Source organism: Hyperoodon ampullatus (genome assembly GCF_949752795.1).
Source record: "Hyperoodon ampullatus genome assembly, chromosome: 3".
NCBI classification, from domain to species: domain Eukaryota; kingdom Metazoa; phylum Chordata; class Mammalia; order Artiodactyla; family Ziphiidae; genus Hyperoodon; species Hyperoodon ampullatus.
Window position 1 is genome coordinate 137,386,480 of NC_136916.1, and position 18,722 is coordinate 137,405,201.

General features: G+C 36.1%; 1 protein-coding gene across 5 annotated transcripts in view; it reads left to right on the forward strand.

Moving 5' to 3' along the window:
- The window catches only part of KIAA0586, a gene marked incomplete at its 5' end in the record, with an annotated part of 114,289 nt that overhangs the window by 57,162 nt on the left and 38,405 nt on the right, over window positions 1–18,722 (forward strand). For 4 of the 5 annotated variants that reach the window (XM_079699607.1, XM_079699603.1, XM_079699604.1 and 1 more), the window contains 6 exons: window positions 2,556–2,715; window positions 3,130–3,349; window positions 3,936–4,189; window positions 5,302–5,378; window positions 9,918–10,052; window positions 15,100–15,277. In XM_079699607.1, coding sequence (XP_079555733.1) covers window positions 2,556–2,715; window positions 3,130–3,349; window positions 3,936–4,189; window positions 5,302–5,378; window positions 9,918–10,052; window positions 15,100–15,277 — 1,024 coding nt within the window. The remainder of the gene's footprint in view (window positions 1–2,555; window positions 2,716–3,129; window positions 3,350–3,935; window positions 4,190–5,301; window positions 5,379–9,917; window positions 10,053–15,099; window positions 15,278–18,722) is intronic. The other variant, XM_079699605.1, reaches the window with a different exon arrangement.

The window sequence follows — 18,722 nt, forward strand, 5'->3', positions numbered from 1 at the left end:
GTAATTGTTAAGAGCATGGACTCTGGAGTTGGGAAGTTCTGAATTTGAACCCTCAGCTCTGTTACTTTAGTCTTGTCTGTATACTAGAGATAAAATACTCAGAGTTTAAATGATGACGGCTTTACCAAAATCTGCTTTCCAAATATTAAGGAGGCCAGGTTCCCCTCCCCCATTGCCATATTGTTCCTTTTCTTCAAAATTGCCATGGCTTTTTTTGGCCTTTTCATCTTCGATATATGTTTTAAAATTAATTTTCAAGTTCTGTAAAATATTTTGTTGGGATTTTGGGGGGAATTAATTCAATTTTGATTGGTTTAATTTGAGGAGAATTGACATCTTTATGATACTGTATCTTGTGAGCCATCATAGAAGATTTTGTGGAAGATTCAATAAGATGATATATGAAAGAGCTTAATCTAGGTCCTGGAACTTGGTAAATACTCAGTAACTAATTGTTTATCATTATTACCCATTACCAAGACTAGTAGGATACCTTTAAATCCTCTCATGATGATGAGTCAGTAGCATTATATTTGAAAACAGCAGTCTTAGGCTATAGGTTTATGCTGTCAAGAAGGATAAAACATAGTATATTTCTGTCACTTAAAAAACAAAGCTAAGAATATGCTAATAGTTAAGCAATGCTATAGAATTTCTAATATGCTTCATAATTTTTAAATTATATATCTCTTTGCAACTCATAATACAGAATAAAGGCCAGTCACCCCACTATAAAAATATGTTTTAGAAAGAGAAAAAAAGGACAAATAGAAAAATGGGGAAAAGACATGTCCAGACAGTTCATACACAAAAAGGAAATACAAATGGCCCACATACATACAAAAAGATGGTCAGTCTCACTGATAGTGAGAAAAAAAAAATCATTGAATCCATTTTTACTGATCAAATTGGTAACACTCTAAAAGTTTGATTAACACCATTGTTCAGCAAACCTTTGGGAAATGGGAATTCTCATACCTTCTGGTGTTATTGCATTGATAAAATAATATAACCGTATAGAGGGAAATTTGGCAATATGTATTCAAATTAAGAATGCAATTAGCCCTTTAACCAAGCAGTCTCACTTCTGGGAATTTATTCTATAGAAAATCTATACACATATGAAATGACTTAAGTCTCAAATAACTAAAAATAGAATTACCATATGACCCAGCAATCCCACTCCTGGGTATATATCCAAAAAAACCAAAGACACTAATTTGAAAAGATACATGCACCCCAACGTTCATAGCAGCGTTACTTACAATTGCCAGGTTATAGGAGCAACTTAAGTGTCCATCAGCAGATGAATGGATAAAGAAGATGTGGTGTATACACACACACACACACACACACACACACACACACACACACACACACAATGGAACACTACTGAGCCATAAAAAAGAATGAAATTTTGGCATTTGCAGCAACACGGATGGACCTAGAGATTATCTAAGGCAGACAGAGAAAGACTAACATCATACAATAGGATTTATATGTGGATTCTAAAAAAATGATACAAATGAACTTATTTACCAAACAGAAAGACTCACAAACATAGAAAATAAACTTATGGTTACCTAGCGGAGAGGTAGGGAAGGGATAAATTAGGAGTTTGGGATTAGCAAATTAGTAACTTATATAAACTACTATATATAAAATAGATAAATAACAAGGACCTACTGATAGCACAGGGAACTATATTCAATATCTTATGATAACCTATAGTGGAAAAGAATCTGAAAAAGAATATATATATATGTATGGATATATATAACTGAATCACTTTGCTGTATACCTGAAACTAACACAACATTGTAAATCAACTATACTTCAATAAATTTTTTTTAAAAGTAGGAATATAGCCAGTATTTTGTAATAACTGTAAACCTAATGTAACCTTTAAAAATTGTTTAAAAAATTTAAAAAATAGAGTATTCTGGACATAAAAAAATGACTTAAGATTATATTTGATAATTCTGAGGAAAGGAACTAAGTAGATAGGACATGGGTAGGAAAGGAGACTTAATTTTCACCATCATCCTTTTGAAGTTTGAATCGTTTGAATTACCTGTTTAACAAACTGATTTTAAAATGTGTGCTTTTTTCTTCCCCAGGACTTTCCATCTCTACATTGTCTTCCTTTTATCCCCCCTACTTTTTCTTATCCTTCCATTGCTTTTCATAAGCTTTGTTCTTTTGTACTGAAAGGTGATTTTTGATATCTCGTCAATTAGTTAAAATGCTCTCTTTCTGTTACATGGTCTACCCAGCTTGTGTTTGGGTTTGATCTTCAACTGTCTGTTTAATCTTCCTCTCTATATTAGATAAGGGGGCCTAGTTCAGAGGCAGAGCTGTTTCAGTTGCTGGAGGCTTTCTGTAGGCCGGTCTTGAAACTAATAGCTAGAAGTTCAAGAGCTAAGATAAAGAGGACTCCATTTTCCCCCCCGTCCATTTAAATTTTATGTAACTCTGAATGAGATCATTTTATTTTTCAAATTACACTTATTGGGGGATTGTGAGCACCACTTATCTTGTTTTATTTATTTTAGGCAAGAGTGTGTACTCCAGTGGCTACCCCACAGCCAACTCCTCCTCTCTCACCTTCATCACCTCCTGAGGAGCGTGTGTTGGTAAAAACTCCAGATTCTTCTCCCTGTGTTTCAGATCATGATGTAGCTTTTCCCATGAAAGAAATATTTGCTGAAGAAGGTAGAAACCTTATTTCTATAACTCAGTTTTAATTTTAGCAACTATTAAATAAAATAGCATGGTTTGTTTTATAAGAGTCTTTATAGATTAGTATACACATACCTGTTGCTTACTAGGTTCTAGTAAGTCATTTTTTCTTACAAAGAAACTTAGGGGTTGGTTGCCACTTTTTAAAGTATATAATCTAGTAGACATTTAGACTATTTTAAGTTCATGGTGATGTTGAAAGTGATGTCTTTTCAAGGTTATTTTTTGTACTTTACTAAATTAATTTGGAGCTTTTCCCATTAATGGCCATCATTATTATTATTAATTCTTGTTGCCATTATTTGTATGCCAAAATGTTAAACAGTATATCTTGCCTTCCTGTGGAATTCTTATTGACTTTTTTTTGCTTTTACAAAAAACCTTTAGGAAATAATATGCCTCCCATCACACTTGTTAATACTCCAACCATTACCCCTGCAACTACACCTCCTCCCGCAGCAGCTCTTACCCCAACTTTGTCAGAGATGTCTATTGATAAATTGAAGATGTCAAGCCCAGAGCTTCCCAAGCCATGGAGTAATGGAGACCTGCCACTGGAAGAAGAGAATCCCAACTCTCTTCAAGAAGAACTTCACCCGAGAGCTATGTAAATGACAGTATATTCAGTTTTAGTAACTATACATTTCATCTTATGTTGACTTAGGTGACCCATTGAAAACATCAGAAATGATAAATGAAGGTTGATAAACCACAAGCTAATCTATACTTTAGTAGGAAGAAGTTTCATAAATTTTATGTTTTTAAAATTTTTACCAGATTTATTTATACTTTCAGTTCTCTTCTTTTAAAACAAAATTTTTGGGGAAACAGATTAAAATAAAGATATCTATAATATTGTTAATAAAATAGAAGAAGATTTTTCCCCAGTGTGAATCTTCATTTACTGTGATCAGTTAACTTTTATATTACCATATATCCCTATGTAGATTTATTTTAGAGATGGTAGAACTTTCAAGATGGTCTGTGATTAAGGCATGAAGATGATTTTGGAAAAATAAATCTTGTTGGTTAATTATAGTAGTGCAGATTATAGAAATATATAGATATATCTATTTATTGATATAGAAATATGTCTAAAGAAGACACAGTACTTTTGAATCTATTTTTTATATAAAAATTAATATAGGCCTTCACCGATGTAATACATTCAAACTATGTCTCTTTCTTCTTAGTGTAATGTCTGTGGCCAAGGATGAAGAACCTGAGAGCATGGACTTCCCTGCTCAGCCTGCACCTCCAGAGCCAGTTCCCCTTATGCCGCTTCCTGCTGGCACCAAGGCCCCTTCCCCCATACAGATGCCAAGTTCAGATTCATCAACAACGGAGAGTACCTTGAGCGTTACTGCCACTGAAACTGAAACCTTAGATAGACCCATCTCTGAAGGAGAGATTTTATTTAATTGTGGTCAAAAAGTGGCTCGTAAGAGTAAGTTAATTTTGCATCACTTGATTTCACTGGTTAGCTTATGATAATTCCTAAGTAATACTTTTCTGTCTAAAGTGTTTTTACTTAATTTTCAAGATTTAACAGGGTATAGTAGAAAGAATATGGCCTCTGCAAGTTAACTTTTCTACACCTTAACCTCAGAATGTAAAATCTCCCTCATAAATCCCACCCTCCAGAAATAATATCACTGTTGAAAGTTTGGGGTATACCCTTCCAGTCTTTTTTTTTCTTTGCATATATAGACACCTAAATACATTTGTATGTATATATATTTTTACCTTTTAAGTAGGATCATATTATACATATTGTTTTGAAATCTGAATTTTTTAACCTTAAATATGTTATAGACATTTTTCTATATTAATACATATAGCCCAACCTCTTTTTTTTAGTGGCTGGGTAGTCTGCTAAAACAGTGCCATAGTTGTGGGCATTTAGATTGTTTTCAGTGTTTTCATACTATACATAACTCTCCACTGACCATCCTTGCACATATATTTATTTATCTTTGTGAACTTCCATAACTGATAACTTCCTTAGAATACATGTCTAGAAGTGGAATTGCTGAGTCAGAGTATGCACCTTTAAAATAGCAATGCATAGGGAATTCTCTGGCGGTCCAGTGGTTAGGACTCCATGCTCTCACTGCCAGGGACGTGGGTTCAGTCCCTGTTTGGGGAACTAAAAAACCCCACAAGCCACATGGCGTGGCCAAAAAAATAAAATTAAATAGCAATACATTGCCAACATGCTCTCCAGAAAGGTGAATTGGTTTTTAATTTTAATCAGTTTTTAATTATATCAGTAGTATATAGGAGTGCCTCTTTTTAATTTCATGGTTACAGTTGATGTTTAATAGCTCTTTTTAATTTCTGACAAGCTGGTAAGTGAAACAAAAATCTCATCTTTGTTATAAAATGTGCTTTTCAAAGAGCTAGTGAGATTGAATAGCTTGTGAATTATGATTTATGAACTTTGCCAGTATTTTTATTGTGTAAGTTTTAAGTGTAATATTCTATGGCTTTATGGTGAGATTATTTACTAAATTTATGTTTCTTCTTTTTTCCAAATTTTTGCATTTTAATTTCTAGTTTTAGGAGATGAAGGACTGTATCTGACAAACCTAAATGATAGCTTATCCAGTACTCTGCATGATGCCCTCGAAATGGTAAGAAGTGATTGACTCCACATTGAATTCTGAGATGAAGAATATCTTGATGAACTTGTTGCTACTGATCAGGGGTTTTTCTCAAATATTTGAGTTATAGTCATAAAATTTAATAAAATATCCATGAAGGAATTTAAGGTTTCTTACACATGTCATTATCATATTTACACATTTCATTATCATAATTGTGAGAATGAATAGAAAATTGTTGTTAACCCCTGTGGCTCCAGTAGTTGAAAAATGCAGTTAATGTAATTAGGTAATGAAAATCTAACTCAAGGCACATTGTCACCTGGATATGTTGCCTTTACAGTGTTTCAGGCAGGACCTTAGCTGTGGAAACCAACTCTCTTATAATACGTTTGTAATTTTTCCCTAATCGTGATTATAATTCTTTATGCTAAAAAATAATTGAATTTAGTGGCTTTAAAAAGAAATACTGGGAATTCCCTGGTGGTCCAGTGGGTAAGACTCCGTGCTCCCAATACAGGGGGCCCGGGTTTGATCTCTGGGGAACTGTGGGGTCAGGGAACTAGATCCCACATGCGTGCTGCAACTAAGAGTCCGCATGCTGCAACTAAGAAGTCCACGTGCTGCAACTAAGACCTGGCGCAGCCAAAATAAATAAATAAGTAAAGATTTAAAAAAACAATTAAAAAACATACTGAAATAGGACCCAAGGGTACTAACTCTCCTAGTTATTATCTAGCTTTATGGAAGGAAAATTCACATTTAAAAATATATATCTTAACATATATATCAACATGTATAATATATATAAAAATACCATACAGAAATGATAATAGGGATTTTCTTTTGAAAATTATTCAGGAATAGAAATCTTTACTTTTTATGTTTTTCAAACAACCTAAGCAAGTAAGGGTAGTTGTGCTCAACTTTCATCTGCATTGATCCATAGCCTTTGCTAAGCATTGCTATTATTGTTGCTCTTTAAAAAAAAACTTATTTGATAATTTTTGACATACATGTATATCTGTAAAGCCATTACCACAGTTAATGTAATGAACATATTCATCATCCATCACTCCCAAATCTTTCCTCAGGCCCTTTTGTAATCCCTCCTTCTCATCTCTCATCATTCCTCTCATTCTCTATACCTCTTCCAGTAACCACTGATCTACTTTCTGTAACTATAGATTAGTTTGCATTTGTATCATAGTTCATTCCTTATTATTGCTGAGCAGTGCTCTATTGTATGGATGTGCCACAGTTTGCCTGTTCACCTGTTGATGGACGTTTGGGTTCATTTCCAGTTGGGGGCTATTACAAATAAAGCTGCTTTCATTTCTCTCTGGCAAATATCTAGGGGTAGAATGGATGGATAATATGGTAGTTATATCTTAATCTTTAAGAAAAGCTGTTTAGGGCTTCCCTGGTGGCTCAGTGGTTAAGAATCCACCTGCCAATGCAGGGGACACGGGTTTGAGCCCTGGTCCAGGAAGATCCCACATGCCGCGGAGCAACTAAGCCCACGTGCCACAATTACTGAGCCTGTGCTCTAGAGCCCGTGAGCCACAACTACTGAAGCCCGCGTGTCTAGAGTCCGTGCTCCGCAACAAGAGAAGCCACCGCAACAAGAAGCCCGCGCACCGCAGCGAAGAGTAGCCCCCCCTCACTGCAACTAGAGAAAGCCTGTGCTCAGCAATGAAGACCCAATGCAGCCAAAAATAAATAAATTAAAAAAAAAAGAAAAGCTGTTTAATTTGATCTGTCAAAATTTTGCGTAGACTTTTGCCTTCTATGTTTTATATCACTATAAATATTTTTGAGCTTTGCTCAGGACATGGTTAAGTACTTGGAGACAGTTTTACCCTTTTGAGTCTTGCTTTTAAGATTTGCTAGGCAGTACCAGAACAGTACTCAATCTAGGGCTATTTATCCCCCGCTATGGAGAGAAGACACTTCTATGTACTCCACCCAGTGTCTCATTAATGAGGTTTTCCAGCCTGGCTAGTGGGAACAACCATTATCCAAGCCCTGTGTGAGCGTCATGCAGTGTTATATCCAATCCCTTCTCAGGTGCTCATTCCTCCAGCCTCATGTAATTGTCTCCAAAGCATCTTCTGAGTAGTACTCAGCTTAATACTCAAAGGGGATCTTCTGCAGATTTCCAGAGTTTTCTCCCTCTGCAGCTTTCACTTTTCTAGTAGTCCGTCTTATGAACTCTAGCTGTCTTGGCCTCCTTGGAGTTTCAGCTCCATCTTCTTAGCTTAGGCTCCTGTGCCACAGCCTGGAAACTCACAGATGGTAAGCTGGAGCAGTCATAGGGTTCTTCTGACTTATTTTTCATTTCTCAGGGATCACTGTCTTTTGTTACCTGATGTTCCATGTCTTGAAATGCAGTTTTTCACATACTTTGTCCATTTTTTAGGGGGTGGATGTATCTGGTCCTTATTATTCCACCTTGACTGGAAGTTTTAGAAGTCTAGTTGCATTTTTATCTTTCCATTTGTATCATTATATAGGATCATGATGAAAAAAGAAAGAGACTGGTGTACTTTTGAAACATCATGCCCTTCTATCCCCTTACAATCATAATGCTAGAAATTTCTTTCCTTTCTTTCTTTTTGGCCATGCCATGCAGCTTGCGGGATCTCAGTTCCATGACCAGGGATTGAACCTGGGCCATAGCAATGAAAGCCCAGAATCCTAACCACTAGGTCACCAGGGAACTCCCTAGAAATTTCTTTAAAGCAGCCTATTCAAGTGATGTAAACTAGGATTGTATATTAAATTCACCAATGGAGCTTTTAAAAATATGCATCCTGCCCCCACCCTCTGATATGTTGATTCGGTAGGTCATGAGGGTTATATGGTATGCATGCATGTGTGTGGCTGTTAGAAGCCTAAACCTGTATATTTTTAGAAAGCATCCCAAAAGATGATGCTCATCCTTTGTTAAAAATAGTAACTACTCGTTTTACTTTGCGTTGAATGAGGTTAAATCACTTGTTTGTGTCACATAGCTATATAGTGATAGATCCACAACTCTTTTTATATGGATACAGGATAATTTGCCTTTCATCTTAAGCTATCAACTTAAGCTAAAAACTGTAAATTTTGAGTTCTAATAGGAGCTATCTGAATCCTAAAGCTTGAGTTGCAAGCAGCTGGGTGTGTGTGTCTGGTGTTTATCAAGTCCAACAAACAAAAAGCAAAAGTTGCCATGTAGCATCTTTACACTATTAAAGACACAATAGGGTAAAGATGCCAAATCTGGAGATTCATATATTCAAGTAATAAAATGTTTTAAAACAATTTGCTTTACTATATGTAGGAGTATGAAATAATTAATGAAGGAGAGTTTTGATAAGATTTTAATAGGGCAGTTACTTTTTTAACAGTAATTATTTATTACAAGTAATTGAGTCTGTTCTGAAGAGAGTGGAAATCACTTTTATAAAATAATATGGGGGGGAAGCATAAAGGAGAAGTCTTTATTTTCAGAGAAGCATTACACTAACATTTGGCTTACTTAATATGTCATTAGGGCATTTTTATCCATTCTTAGAACTTTATCATGGTGCCAAAGCACATTTAAGTTTGTTTAAATAGCTGAACTGAACCAGGACTAAATTATAACATCTTTCTTTTTATACATTTGAAACTAAACTTTAATTTTGATATTTTTACTAAGCCTAAATCAGATATGCTACAAATTCATGATAAAGTCACATGCAGAAGTACAATCTTGAAAAAGACTAACTTTGCAGTTATGTACCAGTAGGTATTTATCTGTGTACACCTGGGGGATAAAGACTTGTACTGCAGAGTTAAACTTTATTTCATTAAATGTAAGATACTTAAGTAAAAAAAAATACTATTAATGGAGTTTAAAATCATGTTAATCCTTGTATTTACAAGGGAATCCAGTTTTCTGACTCTGTGGCCCACACTGTCCTTCATTTTCAGGACTGGTCTATTTTGAGGCACCAAGAAGTCTAAGCTGGGTCTTCCAACTAGGGCTTTCAGTACCTGCTCCCTAGCGAGTACTGGAGGTCAGCGCAAAGGCAAATGGACAATCAAAGGTCTATAGGTGCCTCAGCGTATTTCTGCAGTTTTTCATTTCTGCCTGTGGTCCAGGTTGCACCACTGCTACGGTGCTTTGCCCCCATTGCCACACTGGGGGTGTAGCTTTGTGTGCTGCATCAACATGAAGCAGGAAACCGTGTGAGCCAAAAACTTGATGACACTGTATAAAACGTTTATGAATCATTGTAACTCAATCACATGGGACAAAGGGTCCAACTTTCATATGCTTTTATAGTAAATCTCTAGTTTAAATGTAACCCAATTATTTTATACTGTTATTTACATTTGAGGCAAAAATAAAGGGTTTTTAGTATAGTTGAATGGAAGTGAGATCTAAATGATAATAGAGTCCATCTTCTTTCTGTAAAGTGCTAATATGACCATGTTCATGATGACTGTTAAGTTTTATTAATCATAAATTATGAAAAATGTAATTAATGGATTAATTTTTGTTTTTTTATTGTATTGTCTTTATATTTTACTTAGGAAGATGATCCTCCCAGCGAAGGACAAGTGATTAGGATGCCCCATAAAGAAATTCATGCTGATGCAATTCTTTCTCTTCTTGCTAAACAAAACCAGGAATTGTTAGTTTCACAGCAAATGGTCTATCATTCAGAGGTATTTTTTAACCTTAATTTTTTTTTCTGTTAGATCTAAATACAGGAAAAAGATAACAAAAATATTCCTACTTTTAGTTAAAGCACTCTAATACTTCAGCTTACTCAGGGATCAGCCTTGCAGTAACTTTAACCTAGAACCGTAGTTATGAGTTCTACAGCTGAAAAGAATTTAGGCCATCTGTTCCAACTCTCTTATTCTACAGATGAAAAAAGCTGAAGCCCTTTTAAATGATTTGTGAGGATCGTTCATTCTTTTCTTTCTTTCTGCAACCATTTACTGAGTATCTACTATATGCCAGACACAACCTTCGAAAAGGTACAAAGATGAATGAGGCAGGGTCCCTACCTTTAAGCAGCTTACAGTCCTGTAGGGAGAAAAGAGCTTAAACAATTACTCTACCATGCAGTAACTGATCAAATAGCTGGAGAAGTAGATTGAACAATATGATCGTAAAGAACCTTGTAGGCCATGGTAAGGCTTGGACACTATGGAGCCCCTTAAGATATTTTTGGGTAAGGGAGTCACAGGCTAAGATATTTAGGAAGACATGTGGAGCCGTGGACAAGTGAGGGAAAGATAGAGGTTTGTCAGAACACCACTGGAGTAGTCCAGAATGAGAACATGAACAAAGGCAGTTAAGTAGAAATAGAAAGGAGGAGAGATTTAAATTTAAGAGTACTGATTGGCAGTAATTGGTCACTGGTTAAAGGAAGTTGTGGTTGTGTAGCTGTTGACTTAGAAAAGCAGAGAGAAGAGTGCCAAGTATTGTGGGGAAGGTAATAAATTTGATTTGAAACATTAAGTTTAAGGTGCTTAAGGAAATTCCAGGTGGAAATGTACAGTGTAGTTGCTCAGGCTGGTTAATGATAGAGGTGGGACTAGGATTCTTGATTCTATTTAGTATTCTTTCCATTGTATTTGGTTGTCTTTGCTTGAACAGGTGTGAAACTGGCTTTAGATGAGCTGAAGATCTGAAGACTATACAGAATCCAAGGAGATGGCTGGCTTTATTTTCTATTAAATTTTATCTTAAAATTTTTAATTCTTAGGATAGGTAGAAGAAAAAAGATATGGAACTTAGTAATGGAAAAAATGGAAATTTAACTTACTCCTTCTTATTGAAAAATGACTAAGTTTTCTGCAACTTTACTTAGCTATTGACCAAAAATTGATTTCACTGGAAAGATACTAGTTGTGATTGCTGTTGCTAAACTCAAGAAAGTACTCTCTTAGCTGTAGGAACCATGTTGCTTAGTATAGAAACCAGTAGGCTGAGAGAGAAAGAGGAGAGAGAAAATGAGACAAACAAATGTCACAAAAAATGGTAGAAAATAGTAGAAATATAAGTGTAGTTTAAAAGTTCCACTAACTAATCCCTCTTTCCTTCATTTTGGAAATCAGTAATATTGGTTCATTTATTCATTCGATGCTCAGACTTTTCCATCTTTTTAATGCTGGGAAATTTCTCTCACTACTTTTTCAATTTTTTTCTTCCTCTCATTTTTTCCCCCTCTGGCTAGAACTGTTATTTCCAGATGTTAACACTTCTGCTTCTGTTTGTTTTATCTCTTAGACTTTCTATGTCTTTATTCTTTCCTACTCTCTTCTGGGAGAGTTCTTCAGTCTGATCTGCCAACCACTAAGTTGTTCTTTAGCCTACTATTTATCTGATTTATTATATTTTTCATATCTGATAGTCTTACTTGGTTCTTTTTTTTTTAATGATTTTTTGTTTCACACTGTTAATATCTTTCTTTATTCCTTGTGTGTATGTGTGTATGATTAATGTTTTTCACTTTTTTTTTAAACACTAATTGATCCCTCGAGTATCTGTTTCTTTTTTTCTTTTTTCTTTTTTTAACATCTTTACTGGTGTATAATTGCTTTACAATGATGTGTTAGTTTCTGCTTTATAAGAGTATCTGTTTCTTTTGGTATATGAACTCATGTTCCAGGGCGGGGGGGGGGCAGTGGCGGCGGTGGGACTAAGCTATTCTGTGAGAAATCGTATTGCGTAAGGACTAAAATCAGGCCATAGTCTGTTCCTGTGAATATAAGAAGAGAGGAGGAGATGAGCCCCAGGAATGGGCATCTCAGGCAGCACAGAACCACTATTGATCGTGGCCACTGCTGTTTGCTGGTACTCTACCGTTCAGTGTTTCTGATGGCTGTTGTGTCTTTAAAACCCTTAGGAAGAAGTTTCTTTGGGAAGTTTTGTATTCCTGTCCTGGAGTGAAGAAGGGAGGGAGTGAAGGAATGAATGGTTATGGGTTCCTGGTCAGATGTCACCTATAACTTTTTACCTCAGCTGGGCCTTCATGCTCCCTGATGTTACTCTGGGGTACTAGTATCTGCAGCCCAGCTTGTTGCCAAGATCTTTATGGTTAAGGGACAAGCAGTGATGATCTCACGTTAATGAAGGAAAAAGGGAATGACAGCAGCACTTTGTACCAATCTTTCTTCTCACTAAACCTCCTCTAGCGACCCTCCTCCTCAGTATGCAGCCCCTTTCTTCCCACACACACCAAGTCAAGCTAGTCGTCAGTCTTTCTTAGTGGTTTTTCACAACTTTTACTTAGTTCTCAGAATCCTGGTTTCTTCCCACTTATGTAGTTACTACAACATTGTTTTGGGGACAGGGAGCTGGCAGCCTTTGTTAGTGTGCCATCTTGGCTAGACCAGAAGCCTAGAAGTTGGAAGTTTATCCTTTCCAGATCTTTTTCGAAGCATCTAAGCATTTGCATATGTGTGGTTGTGTGTGTTTGTGTGTGGTCATGTGTGGATAATTTTGAGGTATGTGTATGTGTTTTTCTGCCATCTGATTCTTAAAATTTAACTATAAATCCTAAAGATCCACCATATCCTTTTTATCTACCATGTAGTATACCCTAGTTTAATTATTCTACTGTTGAAGGATTTTTAGATTGGTTCCAATTTTTTTTCTCTCCAAGCTGTAATAAGAATAAAATCCTTTTTACATTATGAGGAATTGCCTTTCTATAGAAGATAATGAGGAGTGGAATTACTCAAAAGGCACGAGCATTTATAATTTAAATAGACACTAATAAATTGCTTTTCAACTATATGAGATTCCTTTCCAACACCACATATGATTTATTTATTTATGTATTTATTTTGCGGTGTGCGGGCCTCTCACTGTTGTGGCATCTCCCGTTGCGGAGCACAGGCTCTGGACGCACAGGCTCAGCGGCCACGGCTCACGGGCCCAGCCGCTCTGCAGCATGTGGGATCTTCCTGGACTGGGGCACGAACCCGTGTCCCCTGCATCGGCAGGCGGACTCTCGACCACTGCGCCACCAGGGAAGCCCACATATGATATTTTTAACTTAAATTTTTGCCAGTCTGATTAACAGCGACATTTAGTGCGTTATCCTACATTTACAGAACTATCAAACATTTGTTTTGTTTGTAATAAGAACTAGTAGTAATGATACCTTTGTAAGTTAAAGTATTGCTTTGGTAAGAAAATAGTAACCATTCTTTGTGCTTAAAAAACTCTTTACCCAGAGGGAGCATCAGATCAGTGAGAGTAGTCTGATGACAAAACTGCAACTTATACATTTATGTGGATGGGCCAGGTGTACTACTAGAGATCATAGGTAGCCTAACTTAGAATTGACATGAGTCTGAGCTTCGAGTATAATATAAAAATGATAACTGCTTATGAGTACGAGAGCATTTTGTGAATAGGGAAGCTAAATCTTCAGTAGGGTCATAGAGTATTAAGGTGTTAAGTAGTTCAGCAGTTACAAGTACCTTAAAAAATTGGTTCACAACAGAGAAGGTACTATATACTGCACGACATTTATATGGTAGTGGCAGAGTAATATAGGCACTGTGAAATATTTCTAATTAATTTCTAAGGAAAATATATCTGCTGTCATTCTAAACTTTGCACAAGAATCTCCAAGGGTTTTATATTAATTGCAAAGCCATCTTTTTCTTTTTAAAGGGTGTTGAGCAACTGATATTCTTAAAGAAAAGTCAGATTACAGGATAAGGGGAGCTACAAATCTGTAGAGGATAATTAGGGCAAATTGTAGAAAATCTTGAATGATGAGCTAAACAGTTAGATTTTATTTTGTAATCAACAGTCATCAAAGATGTTTCAGCAGTGATTTCTTCATATATTCTAGTAAAAAAAACTCTACTTGGTTGAAATTAAACTCCTTTTAATAAAAAACATGAGAACTTTCATATGCTGGAATTTTTATTCAGTTCTTGATTAGTTAACTCATTTATTAGAATATCTCCAAGTCACAAGATGTGCTAGTGATTAGGGCTTTTTTTTTTTTTTCTGCGGTACGTGGGCCTCTCACTGTTGTGGCCTCTCCCGTTGCAGAGCACAGGCTCCGAACGCGCAGGCTCAGCAGCCATGGCTCACAGGCCCAGTCGCTCAGCGGCATGTGGGATCTTCCCGGACCCGGGCATGAACCCGTGTCCCCTGCATCGGCAGGCGGACTCTCAACCACTGCACCACCAGGGAAGCCCAGGGCATATTATTTTTAATACCAAAAGAAAACAGAAGTCATCATTTTTTAAATTTTTATTTATTTCGTATATTTGATAAAGAAACATATTCATACTTCTTGTACATTTTCATCAGTTGTTTTATTATAAAGTTCACACTAACAACTTTAGCCAATTTTCATTCATAAGGAACAAGAGGTGAATTTTCTATTCCTCTAATTAAGCTGTATGAACAATGTATAATGTGTGACAGCATTTAGTGTTTTAAATAATAACATTTTTCCGGTGTGTTTTATTGTTGTCTAATTTGGAGGTTGGAGAAAACAGATAATGGGTATTTAACTTCATAAGAAATAAGATATGAAAAACAAAGCCTGCACTTAGATATCTTATTAAGCTAACTTTCCTGTAGCATGTATGTGGCATAATAAGGACTTCCTAAAATAGCTTTCAAGCAGTCATGTGGTCTGCATCATGATACATTTGACAAATATTTCTTGTTTTGACTTGATTTTAATGTAATGTTTGTAACAATGGTTTCTGCTTTTTACAGGACTTGGAAAACAGTGTAGGTGAACTTAGTGAAGGACAAAGGCCCAGGCTGACAGCAGCAGCAGAGAACATCTTGATGGGACATTCCGCCTATATGCAGCAGCGTGTAACTAACGCAGAGTCTTCAGATCAAAGATGTGCTCCTAAGCCATTATCTCAGCAGTGTGACACAGTTACAGGTATACACCAAAATATTGCTTCTTGATGTATTGTCTGTTAGAATATTCACTTCGAATCCCATCATACTTTTTTGACTGTTTCCATGTTGAATGCTGTATTCTGTTTTGTATTATAATCTACAGTAGTGTTCCTAATCTGAATTAAGAAAAGCATAACTATTTTCACGTAGGGGCTTACAAAATTTCCTTATTAAAGGGGATATTCATAATTGAAAAGCTTGATAATGACTTTTTCTATGGTATTTATAGCAGTATTTCCCCAAAGTGTTGGTACGTGAATCACTGGATGGGGCATGAGATAATTCTGGTAATATGAATGTGTCCACCTAAAAATTTTTAATAGTGATGTATTTATTTTAATATATACTGGAAAAATGTAACCAGCACATCAAAACTGTGACATAACAGATCTTGCTTAGGACAATGTTAAATTAGGTAGTACTGTAGAAGTTCACTCTTCTGACTCAGTGCTCAGTGTACTCAGGACTATTTTGGAATTTTATTAACTAAACTTTCTGCTGTAACACTTTGGGAATAAGAGTAGAATAGAGAATACCAATTTCTAGCATATGTAGTTGATTTTCATTATCTATAGTACTTATGTCCTATAGAGTCACCAGAAACATTGAATTAGCAAATACTGAGCCACTGCTTCTAGGGGAAATACAAGGTTAGGTTCCTGTGAGCCTCTGATTATAACATTTTTGATAGTTGATCAATACATAACTTTGTTTTATGTGTGTTTCTATTTAAGGACACTTATTTAATATATATTGTTGATTCATTAACATTGAATCTCACGGCCAGCAGCACTTAACTCATTCCTGAATGAAACTTATCTAACACATATATTTTTTCTGTAAGGCCCATCGCAGCCTTCTTGCACTTAGGTACACTAGAGAGCACTTCTGCACTATGTTTGGGGGCCATTTTAAACACCGACAAAATCACCAACAAAGCGTTCAAAAATGTGAAAAATGTGTCACTAAATAGACAGCGAAAAAGAACACTTGTTCACGGTGTAAGAGCTGATAAGAAAGCAGAGCAGCACCGTGTTCAGCCTCATCTGCTGAAGTGTGTGTAGGGTGATTCAGGTTTCTGCTGCTCTACACATGTCCACAAATGACTGCGAACGTACTGTGAGTATTGATTTCAGGGTTACAAATAAATTTTATCAGATAGGTGAATTTGCAGAAATGGAATCTTCAAATTAATGAGGATCAACTATATTCTCATTTATTGATTTTCTCATGCCCATTGCTGCATTCTCTTAAATGAAAAGAAGTTCTGGAGGTATGCAGATTTGCCAGAAGTTAGAAGAGGAGATGCTGGAAGTTAGAAAAACATTGGCACAGAGTATGAGTGAACACCTTATCATTCAGAACTGAGAGACGTTCAAGCCTGAATTTTCTGTGGGAATGAGTGTAAATTAATATTTTAATTATTTATTTTATGCACATAGAGTATTAATTTTCTTACATTTTTAAAAATTAGTATTCAAAGTGGCATTAAAATATGACTTCTATATTTGTATCCAGCTAACCGTGCAGAGTGCAATTAAATAGAATTGACACTAGATGGCTCTCGCAGATCACTTGAGAGCTGCTTGGTACTTGGTGAACAAAGAGGTACTTGTTAAATTGTTACAGAAAATAAAAATAAATAAATAATAAATGTTATAGAATAAAATCCATGAGGATATATCCTGTTTAGCCCCTCCTTATACCCTGGTATCATCTAGCAGATTACCTATAGTACAGTTCATTTTTAATTGTAGGCACACTATAGATATTTATTTAATTTAATTGGAAAAAATAATAAGTAATGTGACGTAAGATTGAGCATATAGATGGGTCAGTGTGACAGAGTGGCTAAGAGTTTGAGCTTTTGGAGTTTCAGAAATCAGTTTGAATTCCAGCTCTGTAATTTTGGGCAAGTAACAATCTTTCTGAGCCCAAGTTTCTTCATTTATCAAGTGGGGACAATATTAATGTATTAGTTACCTATTGCTATGTAACAAATTACCCCAAAATTTAGCAGATGAAGACAGCAAACATTTATTATCTCACACAGTTGTGAAAGTTATGAATCTGGGAATGGCTTAGCTGCATGGTTCTCAGGATCTCTCATGAAGGTGTAGTCAAGCTGTTGGCTAGAGCTGCAGTCATATGAGGGCTTCAGCTAGGGTTGGAGGATCTATTTTCCATGCTCACTCACATGGCTGCTGGCAAGTCGCCTCGGTTCCTCATTACTGGAACCTTTCTATAGAGCTGTCATGACATGGCAGCTGGCTTTTCCCAGAGTGGATGATCTGAGAGAAAGTGAACAACCAAGATGGAAACCACGATGTCTTTTATAACCTAGTCTCAGAAGTGGCATGCCATTACTTCTGCCACATTCTGTTGATAACACAGACCAATCCTGGAATAATATTGTAGGGGACTACAGAAAGGTGTGAATACCAGGACCCAGATGTTAGGGGACCATAGTGGAGCCTGCTTACCACAAACAATATCTACCTCCTAAGGTTATTAGGGGTGGGTAGTAGGTGACAATGCACATAAAGTAGTTAGCACTGTGCTTGGCACAAGGTAACTGTTACTATCTTTCATAATGCTTGGAGAATGTAAAAATATCAGTACCTTCTCAAATGTATTTAATGGAACCAGAAACTATCCACAGTTGCTTAAAAGGAAGGTGCCTATAGAGAGCTAGTTTGTTCCTCTTGCTTTAAGTATTTTGTTACATTATGTTTACTGTAGAAGAATGAGTCCCAGTGTATCACTATTTCTGCTACTGGCTAATCTCATGCCTTTCATGTTGATTTTTAGTAACTTTATTTACAGAGGCTCAGCTGTTCTTACCTTGCCTGTCCCCACCCCTGCTCATTTTCAGAAAGCATCCTATTTGCAACCTATAGTCCCCTATCACTCTTTCTAATTCTGAGGCTTTCAGGTTGGGTTGAGTAATAAAAAGATGCTAAATAAGGTTTGAAGAATTGTCTCGAGAACCCTAAAGTGTAAACTGGTATTTTGAACAAACTGTGAGGACTCTGGGACTTACTACCAATTATAGCTCTTCATTTACTCAGAAAACTTGTATTGAGTACCTACTGTGTACTCGGTACCAATATATTAGTACAATATTAGGGTCTTGAGATGCAGAGGTAATAGACATCTGCTCCCAAGGAAGTTTACAAACTCGTGTAGAAGAATATGAGACAGCAATTTTAATATTGTGTGATTAATGCAACAACACAGACTGCTTTGGGAGCGCAGAGGAGGAACAGCCCACACATGAGAGCTCAGAGAAGGTTTCCCACAAGAGCCAATGTGAAACTGAATCTTAGAGGAATTAGCCAGATGATGAAGTGTGATAAGCACGTTCCAGTTTATTCATTTACTTATTCAGAAAATATTTTTTGAGTGCTTGCTCTGCTCTAAGC